The 16,335-nt window shown below is 42.8% G+C and overlaps 1 protein-coding gene across 1 annotated transcript in view; it reads right to left on the bottom strand.

Annotated features, from left to right (window-relative positions):
• Positions 1-15,443, bottom strand: part of LOC125368185 (aryl hydrocarbon receptor nuclear translocator 2-like) — a 67,751-nt gene extending 52,308 nt beyond the window's left edge. Inside the window, 4 exon segments of the mRNA XM_048369038.1 lie at positions 644-765; positions 7,475-7,736; positions 13,982-14,029; positions 15,152-15,443. Coding sequence (XP_048224995.1) covers positions 644-765; positions 7,475-7,736; positions 13,982-14,028 — 431 coding nt within the window. The 5' untranslated portion in view covers position 14,029; positions 15,152-15,443.
• Between the last annotated feature and the right edge of the window lie 892 nt (positions 15,444-16,335).

Genomic DNA, 16,335 nt, shown 5'->3' with positions numbered 1-16,335 from the left:
ACTCCATCTCTCCATCAGGAACACCTCAACCACTCTCTGAGCTCAGCTACAGTATACCTGCTGATCGCCAGTGAACATGTGCTGCTTGCCACCACACACCTGCTGATCGCCAGCCCAGTATCCCTTCTTCCTCTTCCTTGGAAGTGAGATTCTAGTCGGGGAGAATGACACAATCCACATAGCAGAACACAAATACTTTATAGAACTCATCTCCAACTCCTGTTATGAAAGTGTGTGTTTCAATTTGACAAGAATATTAGGGAGCAACCTGTGAACTCTGTGTCTGCTTATCTATGAGAAGTACTAGATGAACACAGAAAACTCTATCTAGCTGAATTGAACCACACAGAACACATCTCTTCTTGGGACTCTGGAAATCCACTAGCAGTCCCAGCTCATGGCTTAGTATACACCACACTTATCTATGTTTGTTGTACAAGTCTCTGATTCCACAGGACTGTCCTCCATCATCTATGGTATCATACAAACGGCAACATGTTCTGAGGTCCATTCCACAGAGTTCAATCATGTTCATCATGTTTAATATTATTTATGTATTCCGCCCCCTTTCAGAAGTTTTAACGGCCTCTAGTTTCATGGCATGTGTATTGAGAGGGTTTCCCCCCTAAAGTCAAAGCCTCACAGAAGGAGCTCAACCAAATCTGTCATTGAGTTCTCTGAGGTGCACAGCTGCTCTCTCAGCTTCTCCACGTCATCAGGATGCACTTGTTCATAGAGGGTGCTCCCAAACCACTCTGACTGGGGCTGGTTCAGAACAGGGGTGACAGAATCAGACACATAAATCACTCGCCCTGTCTCAGCAGCCACTTCAAACAGAAATCCATCAGTTGCTTCAAGGATGAGGTGCTTCAGTTCCGGGTGGGGGGGAGGGAGGGAAGACTGTGGTTAGCACAATGCACTGGGAGTCTTACTATAAAATATAAAACACAGTAAGGGATCGCCGAACAGAGGAAAAGGCTCCTGTCATCTGTTCACCAATCTGTCTGACCTTGTCTGCATCTCAGTTCCCCAGGGGTTCAAGGACCCAAAGCCTGGAAGACAGAAAGCAGGGCCTGAGGGGCCTTGTCAGTGTTTCCAAGCACTTTACTGGGGATGAGTTCAATCTTCAGCCTGGGGAACCAGGGTAAGGGCAGACTAAAAGCACTTTTTAGAAGAAAAGTTTATTTTGCTCATTTTTTCCCTATTTTGCATTTTTGCTGTTCTGTGTCTCGAGGTGCTTACTCAGATCTAAGGACTGGGTCAGCAGTTTTATTCTCAGTGTCAGGAAAATCTTCCGAATAAATCTGTTTTTAAAATAATGCAACAGGTCTGTGAATACTGTATATGTTCTTGATACATTGTATATTGCATATATGTCAACCTGACCTAGACAAGGGATAGAAAAACAGGTTGTAAGATATCATAAGAAATGTACACACTGCCCTACTATGTAACTGCACCCTCTTTGCACAACACCTTGTAAAAAAATTTATGTCCAATTAATAAAAAAAATAAAAAAATTTAAAAAAAAAATAAAATAAAATAATGCAACAGGATGTCTGGGAAAGTGGAGAGATCTCTGTCACTGAAGGAGGTCAAATGGCTTCATTTATGCATTTATGTCTTTACTTGTTTGCGAAGACTACAGGAAGGTCCCAGGGGGCAGAGCCCCACCCCCTTCCTAGACCCTTCTATATATCTCCTCCTCCCCACTAAGGTTCATCTTCTGGGAGGATTTTTGTCTTCTTTCTCTAGGTTCAGGTTAAGGGGCTAAGAGCAGGGGACTGAAGGATCGTCTTGTAGTGCAAATTTGGACGTGGAAGTTTATGTCCTCAGCTTCTGGTTTTTGTGAGGTTAAATAAATGCATGTATGTGAAGACTATGAAGAATCTGACACACAGTACAAGTTCCATAATAATACACATTATGATCATCACCAGTGAAAGCAAGGCAGGAACACCCAGGCAGTAAAACTCAGCTAGACTGCTTCTTTCTCTCTCAGCTCTAATTTTGTCCCTCACCTTTAGTCACAGAGGGGCAGATTCAAGTAAGATTTTTCAAAGGATTAAATAGACCACATCATCGCCCACACAAAGAACCTCAGCAAATACAAAAGTATTGACGTCATCCCATGTATTATATCTGATCATAGTGGATTAAAGGTAACCCTCAATAACAAAGGATAACACAGAGGCTATACACACTCTTGGAGGCTAAACCCCACACTGCTATCCAACACTTGGGCCACAGACCAAATTAAAGATGAAATCAACGAATTCATAAGCCACAATGACAATGAAAACACATCACAAAGAAACCTATGGGACACAGGTAAGGCAGTAGTGAGGGGCAAGATCATTGCCCTCAGCACTCACATTAAAAGAATGGGAGCAGAGCAGGTGAATAACCTCACGATGAAACTAAAACAACTGGAGAAACAAGAAATGACAGAACCTAAAACAACTAGGAGGACAAATCTGATTGAGAATAGAAAGACCATTCAACAAATAAATAAGACTAAAAGCTGGTTCTTTGAGAAAATAAATAAAATTGACAGACCCCTCGCAAGACTTACAAAAAAAAGAAGAGAAGAGACTCATGTACGTAAAATCAAGGACTCCACCGGAAAAATTACAACAAGTACACACGATATTCAAACAATCATAAGGAGCTATTTCCAAAACCTCTACTCAGCAAAAGCAATAATTTTACAGAAATGGATCAATTCTTAGAGAAGTACAAACTGCCCAAACTGAACCAAGAAGAAATAAATCAAATAAATAAACCAATAACTTACAGTGAGATACAGGAGGTAATCAAGAACCTCCTAACAAAGAAAAGCCCAGGCCCAGATGGATTCACCAACGAATTCTACAAAACCTTTAGTGAGGAGCTAATACCAATACTCCTCAAACTCTTCCGCAAAATAGAAACAGAGGGAGAAATCCCAAACTCATTCTATGAAGCTAATATCATACTCATTCCCAAACCAGGCAAAGACCCAACAAAAAAAGAGAACTACAGACCAATATCACTAATGAACACAGACGCAAAGCTCCTTAATAAAATATTAGCTAACAAGATCCAGAAACTGATCAAGAAAATCATACATCATGACCAAGTAGGCTTCATCCCACAGTCACAAGGATGGTTCAACATTTGTAAATCAATCAACGTAATTCACCACATAAGCAGATCTAAAATCAAGAATCACATTGTTATCTCAGTCGATGCCCAAAAAGCCTTTGACAAAATACAACATCCATACCTATTAAAAGCTTTGGAGAGAACAGGAATACATGGAACATTCCTCAAAACAATAAAAGCCATATACAACAGACCAACTGCTAATATCATATTAAATGGAGAGAAACTTAAATAATTCCCCCTAAACTCAGGAAGAAGACAAGGATGCCCACTCTCCCCACTTCTTTTCAACATAGTGCTGGAATCCCTAGCCACAGCAATAAGGCAAGAGGAGGACATCAAAGGGATCCACATCGGCAAGGAAGAAATCAAGTTATCCCTATTCGCAGACGACATGATCTTATATCTGAAGGACCCAAAAAACTCAGCACCCAAACTCCTACACCTAATAAACCAATTTGGCAAAGAAGCAGGAAACAAAATCAATCCACAAAAGTCACCAGCTTTTCTGTACACCAGCAATATACAAACAGAAAAGGAAATTATGGAAACAATTCCATTTACAGTAGCCAAAAAAAGAATAAAGTACCTAGGGATCAAATTAACAAAGGACGTGATGGACCTATTTAATGAAAACTATAAAAATCTAATAAGGGAAATCAAAGAAGACACAAGGAGATGGAAAGACCTCCCATGCTCATGTGCAGGCAGAATCAATATAGTGAAAATGGCCATATTGCCCAAATTGTTATACAAATTCAATGCAATCCCTATCAAAATCCCAGCCACATTCTTCACTGAAATAGAGAAACCAATCCATAAATTCATATGGAACAGCAAAAAACCTAGAATAGCCAAAGCAATTCTAGGCAAAAAAAGCAATGCAGGAGGTATCACAATACCAGACTTCAAGCTCTAATACAAGGCCATCATAACAAAAACAGCATGGTATTGGTATAAAAACAGATTGGAAGACCAATTGATTAGAATTGAAGATCCAGAAATTAAACCACACTCTTACAGCCAGCTGATATTCGACAAAGGAGCTAAAGACATACAATGGAATAAACATAGCCTCTTCAACTACTGGTGCTGGGAGAACTGGGCAGCCATATGCAGAAAACTCAAAGTAGACCCAAGCCTATCACCATGCACCAAGATCAACTCAAAATGAATCAAGGACCTCAATATCAGACCTGAATCCTTGAAATTACTGAAGGACAGAGTACGAAAGACGCTAGAACTTATAGGCACAGGAAGGAACTTCCTGAATATAGTCCCAGGGGCACAACAAATAGGGGAAAGACTTGACAAATGGGACTACTACAAATTAAAAAGTTTCTGCACCGCTAAGGACATAGCCACCAAAATAGAAAGACAGCCAACGATATGGGAAAGGATATTTACCAGCACAGCAACAGACAAAGGCCTGTTATCTGTCATCTACAGAGAACTCAAAAAACTAAGCCCCTCCAACCCCAATAAACCTATTAGGAAATGGGCAAAGGAGCTAAAGAGAGACTTCACAAGAGAAGATATAAAAATGGCAAAGAAACACATGAGGAAATGCTCAACATCCCTGGTAGTAAAGGAAATGCAAATAAAAACAACCCTGAGATACCACCTCACGCCAGTTAGAATGGCCTATACTCTGAACTCAGGCAACAACAAATGCTGGAGGGGGTGCGGGGAAAGAGGAACCCTTCCCCATTGTTGGTGGGAGTGCAAATTAGTACAACCACTTTGGAGAACAGTATGGAGGTTTCTCAAAAAGCTCAATATAGACCTACCCTATGACCCAGCCATACCACTCCTAGGCATCTATCCTAAACAGCAAACCCCAAGATTTCAAAAAGACATTGTACTTCCATGTTTATCGTGGCACAATTCACAATAGCCAAAATATGGAAACAACCCAGATGCAACTCCACAGACGAATGGATCCAAAAAATATGGTACTTATACACAATGGAATACTACATAGCAATTAGGAATGGTAAAATATTGTTATTCGCAGGGAAATGGTCAGAACTCGAACAAATAATGTTGAGTGAGACAAGCCTAGAACACAGAAAACAAAGGGGCATGATCTCCCTGATATATGACTGTTAAGAAAGGGAGACAGACAGACAGTAGAGACTAAGTCTGTGAAACAAAAATCTGGTTGTCAAATAGTATTCCCCACAGGATTGGGCAGCGCCCCAACAGTATGTAACTAAAACCAAACAATTACTCAACATATAAAGGTCAAAAATTGACCTCTCAGGGGAATACAATAGCTCAAAAGCTATGTATGTATGTTCATATAAGACTACTGTTGACATATTGTCTAATATCGACATTACATTTAAAGTTCTAGGCGAACTTTCTTGGGCGTGGCCACACGGCTACTGTATATGTTCTTGATACATTGTATATTGTATACAGGTCTACCAGGCCTAGAGAAGGGAAAGAAAAACGGCATAAGATATCACAAGAAATGTACACACTGGGCTGGGGATATGGCCTAGTGACAAGAGTGCTTGTCTCGTATACATGAGGCCCTGGGTTCAATTCCCCAGCACCACATATGTAGAAAATGGCCAGAAGTGGCGCTGTGGCTCAAGTGGCAGAGTACTAGCCTTGAGCAAAAAGAAGCCAGGACAGTGCTCAAGCCGAGTCCAAGCCCCAGGACTGGCCAAAAAAAAAAAAAAAAAAAGAAATGTACACACTGCCCTACTATGTAACTGTACCCTTTTTGCACAATACCTTGTCAAAAAATTTGTGTTCAATTAATAAATAAATTAAATTAAAAAAAAGAAATATAGAGTGGGGGGCGGGACTTTTTACTTACTCTTGCATAAGCAGTGCTTAATACATTTCTGTCTGGTTGCCCATTGGCTGTTAATCTTTCAGTCTACATGGTGGCCTTCCTCAGCAAATCTGCTGGATCTAGAGTCTGTCATGACATTGTTTTTAGAGGTAGAGACAGGCTTCAAACCCACGCTCTGAACTGCCATTTCCTTTCAGGGCTTATGGAACCACTGCCATATCTTCTTGACTTCTAAGGATCACATGACCACCAGGAAGGACTTAAAAGGGACCAAGTAGATAAAGCACTTGTTAAAAATGTCTGCCACCGAACAGACAGCAATAAATGTTGGCTCTTCCAACCTGCTCCCATGGCCTGTGTAGATTCTCAGCTCCAGGAGAATAGATGATTCGGCACTAGGCGAGTCACTAGCCACCCGGAGGCTCTGCACTTTGTAAACTCCCTCTGCTCCTCCCTGTCATGAGCACCGTGTGGCGCCTGCACATCCATCTTGAGCAGTTCCCCCTAATAAAACTGGGCCATTTCTGCTCCACATCTTTGGCCTCACATTCTGTCTTCTCAAACACTCACTACCAAAAATTCTATACTATACACACTCAGCACTTCCTAACTACATGTCTGACAAGCGTATAACTTCACTTTTTCCCTTTCAACCACATAAAGTGTTTCAAATCTATCACATCACTCACCCTAGAAATCAGAAAATCAAGAAGGTTCACGTTCATTATGCACAAGGGCAAACAGGGGCTTGGAGTACTTGCTGATATGCCCCTTTGACTACCACATGGAAGGTCAAAGACTCTGAACACAGGCTCCTGACTAATGTAAAACCATTCCCCAAACATTGTCTCACTATTTTGTGTGTGCCTGCATGAGTATTTGCGTGCTTCTGTGTGTGTGTGTGTGTGTATGTGTGTCTTTCCCAACTATTCCAAAGCCAGTACGTGTGTTTCCCAACTATTCCAAAGCCAATACAGGTATAAAAACTAGTTTTGGTATCCCACCAGCCAGTCTGCAATAGACCTAGTCACTTCACCAGGCAGTCAGTTGAATATGGCTAATTTACTCACTCTGTAATTCTCAACTTCCTTGCCTGTAAGGAAGACAGTGGACTTCTTCTTTGGACTAGAGTAAGGAGCAAATGAAACAAGGCAGAGAAAGAGGAATAAGGCACAACTCCCAGTTGGCACTGCAGATGCCTGCCAGTGCTAGCGGTGCTGCTCATCACCACGGCTACTACCATGACTCACAGGATGGTAACCCTCACCGCCATCCCAGCACACAAGTGGCTTCTGCAACTTCTTCCTGGGTCGGCACTAACTAAACACACAGCTGAGTGCACAGTAGAGCTTTTAGGGGTACCTCATCAAGGTATACGGGAATTATAAAAATCAAAAGATGAAAAGATAGGACACTCTTAAAGACAGCTTCTTGCTGAAGAGTGAGTGTAAAATTTCTTGGCTTCATCCTTTCCTTGAACCTCATCTCCCACCTATTTTATTTCAGTGTAGTAACCTGTAGTCTTTCCACGAATGAAACCATCAGAGGTGGGTGGCTAGGTACCTGCTCCGTGAGGAAGGAAGGCTTGTATGCACCATCTGTAGACTTGTTTCCTATGCCTCTCATGGACTTCATGTGTGAGACAGCCATGCGGAGAATGGTGAGCTTGTCCCGTTTCCAGGCCAGGGCACTGCAGGTGGGGACCATGTCCGAGAGCACCGTGATGTACTGAGTGATCTTGTTCCGTCTGCGCCACTCAATCTCACTATGATTCTCTCTTCCCATAAAGCACAAAATCAAGAGGGAAGAAAAGAGAAGCATCAGACCAAGGTTACCATCTAATGGGAGTAAATGACACTCCACTAATGCCAAGTGAATCAGACCTTAACTCTGCACAGCTAAGCGGATTCATGCTGGGCAAGTAGCACTTGAGTCCTCTGCAGGCTCTTGTCTCTGTGTGTGGAAACGGATATCCCCTGTCTTTAGTTCTAGACTTTATATATTTAAGTCTTGTAACTATCCCCCTGGACCTATGGACTTTTTAATAGGCATGAAAAATGTATACACCATCCTTTGCCAAGCTAATAAGATATTTTCAGTGGGCACATATGAATCTATACATGGTTGTACACAAGTTCATACGCACACATAGCGATGAATGCAATTACTGACTGACTCCACGTGGTTTACATACCTCAAGGTAAGAAACACTAGAAAATAGTCTTGGCTTAAGATTTTATAATGCTGTAAAAGTGATAAACACAATAAAATTGTGCTTTAATATACATTAATAATACATTAATGGGTAAGAACCCATACAAATGTTCTATTTAAAATTTTCAGAACATTATTCAATGAATCACATGAGATACTTGAGCTTTAGTAAATAAGTGTTATGCTCGATGATTTTTCATACTATAAGCTAATGTAAGTGTTCTGAGTCTGTGTAAATCAGGCTAGGTTACCTATGATATCTGGTAGGTCAGATGTGTTAAACACATTTTCAACTTAAAATAGGTTATGCAAGATATACCACATCATAAAACAGGAGCATTTGTATTGCCTTACCATTTCCTTTTAGGTATTTAATCACACTAGTAATGGCAGAAATTCACTTTACATAAGGCTATAAGAAGGCTTTTATTCTATTCCCAGCAAATTTTCTGAAGCATTGTAATAGAATAGGTGTGTCCTGGCTTATTAAACAATAAATAACCAATTTTGTAAAAGCACTCCTGGGAACTGCTGGACCCAATCTCTGTAATGTGTTAAGATTAAAAACTAACAGAAGGGCTGGTAGAATGTTTCCATCTGAGATTATTACCTTTAGTCTTGGAAAACAGTAACAGCCAACCCTGTTCAGCAGGTAAAGCTGTTTACTTGAGAGAAAAGATTGGTCTAAAAACATGTTCCATGTTTGCTACAGGATTTAGAGTGTCAAGAGTGCTCAGAGGGGGCTGGGGATATAGCCTAGTGGCAAGAATGCCTGCCTTGGATACACGAGGCCCTAGGTTCGATTACCCAGCACCACATATACAGAAAACGGCCAGAAGCGGCGCTGTGGCTCAAGTGGCAGAGTGCTAGCCTTGAGCGGGAAGAAGCCAGGGACGGTGCTCGGGCCCTGAGTCCAAGGCCCAGGACTGGCCAAAAAAAAAAAAAAAAGAGTACTCAGAGAATGACAATGACAGCACAGCAAAAAAGGAACAACCTGCACACACTGCATGCATTAACCAATTTCACACCCATCCTCCTCCCTGTCTCGAGGACAATCATGCCAATCAAACCTGATGGCATGCCACTCACGTGTGGTGGGGGTCTTCTGTGAACTGATAAGGGGCCCTGAAGTGAAATGACTCGAGTCTCTGTGGCATGCATGCCCTCCATGCAAAGAGTCCTGAGCCCTGTAGGATCCATGAGGGGCCAGAGGTGGCAGAGAAAACAACAATGACAAACAACAACAAAAACCACGCGCTGTCACTAAGCACAGGGGCTTTAGTTGGAAAGGTAAAACTTATACTTCACACAATGAAAACCAAAAGCATGTGATCAAGTGCCCCAAACGGCACAGATTAAACCACTAAGAGGAAGGGAGAGAACTGCAGAGGGGCTGGCAGAGGTAGGAGGAATGGAGGGAAAGGCAGTGGGGAAGAGGAACAATACTCTGGGATCAGGATGATCAAAGAAGAAGCACCTAGGGTGGTAAAGAGCTAGGCCCTGATGGAAGGGAAGGGCAGGCCTGGGGACCAGAAAACATAGGCCGAGGAGCATCAGAGATTGGGGAAAACAAGGAACACCCAATCCTTGTCCTCCATCACACAGGCTTTAGTTAGCCCTGCTCAGTGGAAACCCACAGCAGAACATGACCAAATGCTCCTAAAGGCACAGATTAAGTGAAAATCACACAGGGCCAGACCATAAAGAGATAGCTATAATGAGGTGTGGCTGAGAGGGGCCTTAATGGCATGCTCCCTTGCAGGTGACTGATGGGAAATATTCAAAAGGAGGAGGAAACAGAGGCTGAGACCAGAAAGAAGATTCCTTGTATTTGCAATCTTAGGTTTCTGCTCTTTAATTTCAATGAAATATTACAAAGAAACAGGAGTCTAGGAAGACTTTGGTGTGTAACTCTGACAACCGAGGGTGGTTCTGGGATGTCGGCTGGCCCCATTTTGAAGCAATGCTCAGCATGTCACTACCCACTATAGGCAATGGATCTTGGGATTCCCTAGACAACCCATAGACTCAATGAGCCCTAAAAGAATGAAGGCACTGGACCACTCAGTGCAGTGGAAGGCTTTGGCCTCTGCTTGAGTTTGGGCCTGTGGCATGTGCTGGCAGGATGAGCATCCACCCAGGAGGACAGTGCTGCACTGACCTTGGAAGGAGAGTGTGTGGCTATGCCACTTGCCAGGGACAGGTGGTGTGTAGTCAGTCCTGCTGGAGAGAGAGTTCATCTCCACCCACGGTTAGGACCCTATGTCTTGGTAACGTCAGAGGAAGTGGAACCAGGTGCTTGCCAGTAGAGGCCAGGCAGGAAAGGAAGGCCACTCGGTCTCTCCACTCCTTTCAGCCACTTAGTCAAGAAGGCCTCCTCCTCTGGAGCTCAGGCCATCTGTCTATCCTTTCCTCAAGGTTCCTTTGCACTGTCACCACTAGCTACTCAGGCTGAAACCAAGCACTCAGATAGCCCCAGCTTGAGGCAGCCTAGACCCAACCTTTCTCTCTCCCTGGGGCCTGGTCCTTCTCTCCCAGGCCTCAGGCACCCTCTTCCAGTTTTGCCACTTCCACAACTTGACCACAACTTCCTGCTCCACCAGTTGGATTGCCACTAACAACTATTTCCTGACCCCCCCCCCCCACACACACACACAGTCTCTGGCTTCCTTGTCCTTTCTCTCACAATTATCAGCTCTTGTGGCTTTCTGGCTCCAGGCTACTCCTAGCTTCCCTCCCTCCACAGCTACATTTCTAACTTGATCCCTTCAATATCCTCTTGGTGATATTCTAACCACTATGACCTCATCTACCCAATACACTTGTCCCATGCTCAAGCTAAGACGTTAAGAAGTCTTCTTGGTGGACTTGGAGTTTTCCTTAATCTTCTGGCCTTTGTCCCCTACCCTCATTTCTTAATCTTTCAAACCTCTGGATACCCTCATGGTCCTCCTAACTCCCCAGACTCCATATGCTCTTTTCATTTTTTACCCACTTGCAAATGGCCCAGAGTTGTCCCCACTCATTTTCTCATTCCAGACAATCCTCAGCCCCCTGCCATCTGGTAGGTCCCTGCGAATTCCAGCTAACACAGCAGAGACATGTCTTTCAGGTCACAGCCCCAGGGCAGCAGTGATGATGTGTCAGAGACAGAGTTCAGGCCTTGGTCTGTAGGGAAGCAGGCTGAAGGCCTTTGTGGTCCTGGGTGATGATTCTGGAGTACGCATGTGAATGTGTGTGCATGTGTGGGATGGTAGGATTCTGAAGTACACATGTGTGTGTACATGTGTGGTACGGTAGGATTCTGGAGTATGTGTGTGAGTGTGTGTGCAAGTGAATGCAGGTCTATATGTGGGATGGTAGGATTCTGGAGTACATGTATGAGTGTGTGTACATGGTGGTACAGTAGGATTCTGGAGTACATGTGTGAATGTAGATTTGTATGTGGGATCGTAGGATTCTGAAGTACACATGCAAGTGCATGTGCATGTGTGAGATAAGGTAGCTGAGCTTCTCTGCTATTACTCTGCTCCATCTGAGGCTTACTGATAGGCCCAACAGTGCTAAGACAGGAACCATGTTTGGGCTCCTATGTGATAAGGACCAGGTTCTCAAATCAAATATTGAAACACAAGGCACTGACTTTGGGACAGCCCTCCACAGAAGTCCATGGGGTCTGATGAACTCAGCCCTATACTATCAGTAACAGCATATGTTGCACACAATCTAGCTTTTTCTATTATTTTTAGAGTGCAGAGGAAAGGATATGGTGCACAGAGGCTGAGGTTTGAACCCTGGCTATATGAAGTCTGACTCACTGGCAGGTTCATGGACAGTGACAGTGTAGGGTTTCTGATTCTAACCACTCAGGCTCCTAGACAATGAACTCTTTGTAACCCTGCTCTGTTATTTCATCACTGACACTGATCTTCAATGTCAAGCAAATGTCACTCCTTATCTCTCTTCCTCTTTATGTCCTGAGACCTCTGGGTCATCATTTCCGGAGGTTAACATGCAATATAATGTTATCTCAAGGGGAATTTTGACACAGAAGAATCAATGCCATTGTTTTCTTATAAAGGGAGGCTGTGTATGGCAAGACCAAGCCAAAGAAGGAAAATAGGTGGCCTCATTTTCAAGGCTAGCTCCTTTTCAGGAACAAAGCCCTCTGTGCTGTGAAGATGCATCCTAAGAAAAGGGGGACACCTAAGCTGGGATCCTGTCTGCATGGGGAAAAACTATACACACTGTGTTGTGCAGTTTCCTCTAGAAACTCAAGCTCATTAGAAATGTTCTCCATATCTTCTCTACTGTTTCACCCAAAGCTGAATCAGAGAATGGAAAGACATGTTCTCAGAGGTAAAATTTATGGGATGACGAGACATTTACTACCGAGCTGGGACTCTTACAATTCCCAGAAAGCAATGAAGTGCATAGCCCATGTGGAATTGTGGGAGGAAATGACACAGCCTCTATGGTCATGGATAGAAAGAACCATAGCCAAAAATAACTGTTGTGGGACAGGCTAAAGGCATAGCTCAAGTGATAAATGCTTGCTTAGAACAAGGCCTTGGATTGAATCTTAGCACTAGGAAAAAAAAGAAAAAGAGAAGGAGGAGAAAGGAAGAAGAGAGGGAGAAAAAAGAAATCTAGCTATTCAGGAGGCTGAGATCTGGAGGACTGTGGTTTGAAGCCAGTATGGGTAAAGTCTGAGAGACTCTGTCTTTTAAAAAAATTAGTAAAAAAAAAAAAAAAAGAAAAAAAAGAAAAGAAAAAAGTGAATCTAGAGGCTTGGCTCAAGTAGTAGCGTGCCAGCAAAACTAGCAAGCAAGCACAGCAAGCAAGCAAGAACTCTGAGTTCAAACCCTGGTACCATTAAACAACAACAAAACCCTACTTTTTTCAATGCAAGCTGTGGGGGCAAGAATGCAGGGGGAAGACCACTTCACTGAGGTAACTCTTCATTAGCAACTAAGGAATAGGAAGCCTGGGATGCTTGGGCAATGTAGAACACCAAGGCAGATCCTTCCATAAGTATGCTGGATGCAGATAGGACCTGTACAAAGAAAGATGGAATTGAATTCAACTTTCTCTCTCTCATTGCTGCCAATCTTCCTAACATACCTTAAAACAAAACAAAAAAAAAGCAGGAACCATGGGACTGGGCCCACCTTGTCCGTTGTGGATCCAGCATTTGTAATGCCACCGGTCTCTATGTCCAGGGACTCTTCTGTGAAGTTGACTGCATGCAGAACAGCCCATACGTCCACTGTCCTGTGGTCAGTGAGGACCTCAAAACTAAAGAGGTGCACCTTTGTGTCTCATAGTTTCCATTATATGGGGAGAAAAAAAGTACCCAGTTTGATAGCCTTTTTCTAAATTTGATCATTTAAAAGGGAATCCATTAAAGTTGTTGTTTAACCCACAAAGCAAACAGAATTAAGAACATGTTCCTTTTTAAAAATACTTTGGGGTTTGGGTTTGGTGGGGCAAAGTCTCCCTACATAGACCAAACTGGCCTCAAACATGGCAAACTTCTTGTCTCTGCCTCCCAAGTACTGGGATTACAGGCATGTGTCACCATACCTTGTTTGTTACTAAGCTTTATCATCTAGACTATGATTTGGCAGGGTTGCTAACAGTTTACCTGCCACTAGGCCAAATACTGGCACAAAACGAGACATTAGCCAAGGTGTCCAAGTACAAGCAATGGCTTTCCTAGTATCGAAACATGGTAAATCCCTCTGTGTTCCAATCAGGTGAGACTGCTGGCAATTGAATTCATTAAGAAACATAAAATAAACTCACCTTGAAAATTTACTGGGACCTTCACCGTCTTCATCATCAAAGTCCATTCTGAACAGTCAATGTCACAACTGAGCACTGGTCATAGGTTTAAAGAACACCTGGTGACGAGCTGTAAGAACAAAGCAATCTTTATCCCATCATACTGAGATCAAATGCGCCCAAAATTTTTAAGTGCTAAAAATCAATATCTCTACAGAGTCATCAAGTAGTTTCAAGATAGAAGGCAGCATAATCAAAGGTCTTCACTGTGGATACCATCATTCCCACTGTTGGCAGTACTCAAGTACCAACTTCTCCCCTAGAACTCAACCCAGGCTGCCAATGGCTCACTTGGGCTGGGCTGGAAATATCAGCATCCTTGGGGTTACTTGCTTCCCTCCACTTCATTTATTCACACTGGCAGTTCCTTTTATTGATTGATTTTACTTTACTTTGTGGCATATAAACAAATTTTTAAAGTTCCAGGATTTTTAAAATGAAAAAAATTAAAGGAAATGAAGAAATTATAAGGAAAAGAAAATGTAACTGTTTGTGATTTGGCTTGAAGTTTGGATGAATCTCAGTAAAAAGGACATTTAAGGCCATTGTCCTGTTAACTCCAGCACCAAACAAGTAGCTATTAAGGAAGAGATGGTAATTTGGGGCTTAAACCAGTGAGGCTAGCTGTGTGCTTACTGAAACTCACCAAATAATTACTTACATTCCTTCTTTACTGGTCTCTCAATATAAACATAAAATGAAATATCAATGGGCAACTTGTTTAAATAACATCCCACATACTCCTAAAAAATAAAGCAATCAAAAACCAAGCCTCTCTATTCTCAGTTAATATCACTCTAAAGATGTTAGGGCAAAGTAGGGACTTAATTGGCATCACCCACGACCTTTGATGAAGAAAACAAGAAATGAAAGAGATGTCCTGACTCTGCTGGACATCCAGGGTAAGCCAGGGTCCCTGAGTGGAGTGGTGTCCTGTGGTTCTCATGAACAGGATGAAGCACCATTCCTTTGATCCAGACATGAGGGAGGCAAGACCATCTGGCAGCTAGTATTGAGAAATTTCTTGTCTGAGCAGCTCATTGTAAGAATGTAGAATGCTGGGCTTCATGGCAAGACCCTGCTTCAAACATCAACAATAAGGAAGAGTAGAGTGTCTGTTAAAGACCATACCTGGAGGTATGGAGCTGCTGGCTTCACAGGGAGGAGACTCCATCCCCTAGACTCTCGGGGCTGGGTTTTAGTGGTTAAGAGGTGACTTGATGAAGGCCCAGGACACTCAGGCAACCAGGAAATAGCCAGGTTGCAGAGGACGAGGCCTCTTTACACAAGCATGCCCAAGAGGAGACCTAAGGAGGCAAGTCATATTCTCCAGGCATTACAGTACCTTGGGAGACTTAAGGACTGTGATCAGATAAAGCAAAGGAGTGTTTTCCTTCCCTTCCTCCCTCCCTCCCTTCCTCCCTCCCTCCCTCCCTCCCTCCCTTCTTCCCACTTTAAATACTATCTTTTAGTACGTATTTGTGTAGTTTTATGTAGTATACATCCAGAATCTGAGTCTAGGCATTCATTATTCAGTTCAAGATCACCTGATGGGATCCTCTGTCAATTTGGAATCACTGGTTCTAATACATAAGTTGTCCTAACTGATAAAACTAAAAATGAAAAGCAGTTAGATCACTGAAAATAGGACAATAATACCAGAGGGTAAACATGACTCTACACAAAGAGAAGGGGAGGTGGGAAAGAACAGATTAAAGACTACTACCTATTACTAGGGGAAACAGACATGCACCCGAAACTCTACAAAGCCATTTGGAATTCAGACACTAGGCCATCAGTAGCAGTTGTCTATGCTGTGGGCAAATGGAAGCACAATGCATGAGTTGTGAAGTGAGGCAAACCCACCAACTTTCTGCATGATTACCAAGCCATCACCTCACTTTGCTGAAATTACATGTGGGACATAACCAACCAAAATCCTGTAACCAAGCCAAGCCAGCATTTGGAGGACCTGTAGAGCCACACTGCCACCCAGTGATCACAGTGGGGAAGAGCAATTCTGGTGCTCACATCAAAACCATTTTAGTGTTGGAAAGAACATTTTGAAAATTTCATAAAACCTATTCAAGTAAACCTTAAGTGGATGGGAAACATAGAATTACTTTTTAAGTTACATTATGACCAGGAAGGTCCGGTATGTTTCAACATGTTAGTCAGCCATCCTTCCTTAACCAGCAGGCCTTTGGGATGTATAGGGTGCCAAATGGTCTTGATTTTCACAGGACCAATGAGACTGCTAGGATCCAGGACTCTAGTGCTTTAAGACAATTCCAAGAGGATCAAGATGGGCTGCC

The sequence above is a fragment of the Perognathus longimembris genome, chromosome 20 (assembly GCF_023159225.1).
Source record: "Perognathus longimembris pacificus isolate PPM17 chromosome 20, ASM2315922v1, whole genome shotgun sequence".
Classification (NCBI taxonomy): Eukaryota; Metazoa; Chordata; class Mammalia; order Rodentia; family Heteromyidae; genus Perognathus; species Perognathus longimembris.
The sequence above is the reverse complement of the archived record's forward strand: the minus strand, read 5'-3'. Positions and strand labels throughout refer to the sequence as shown.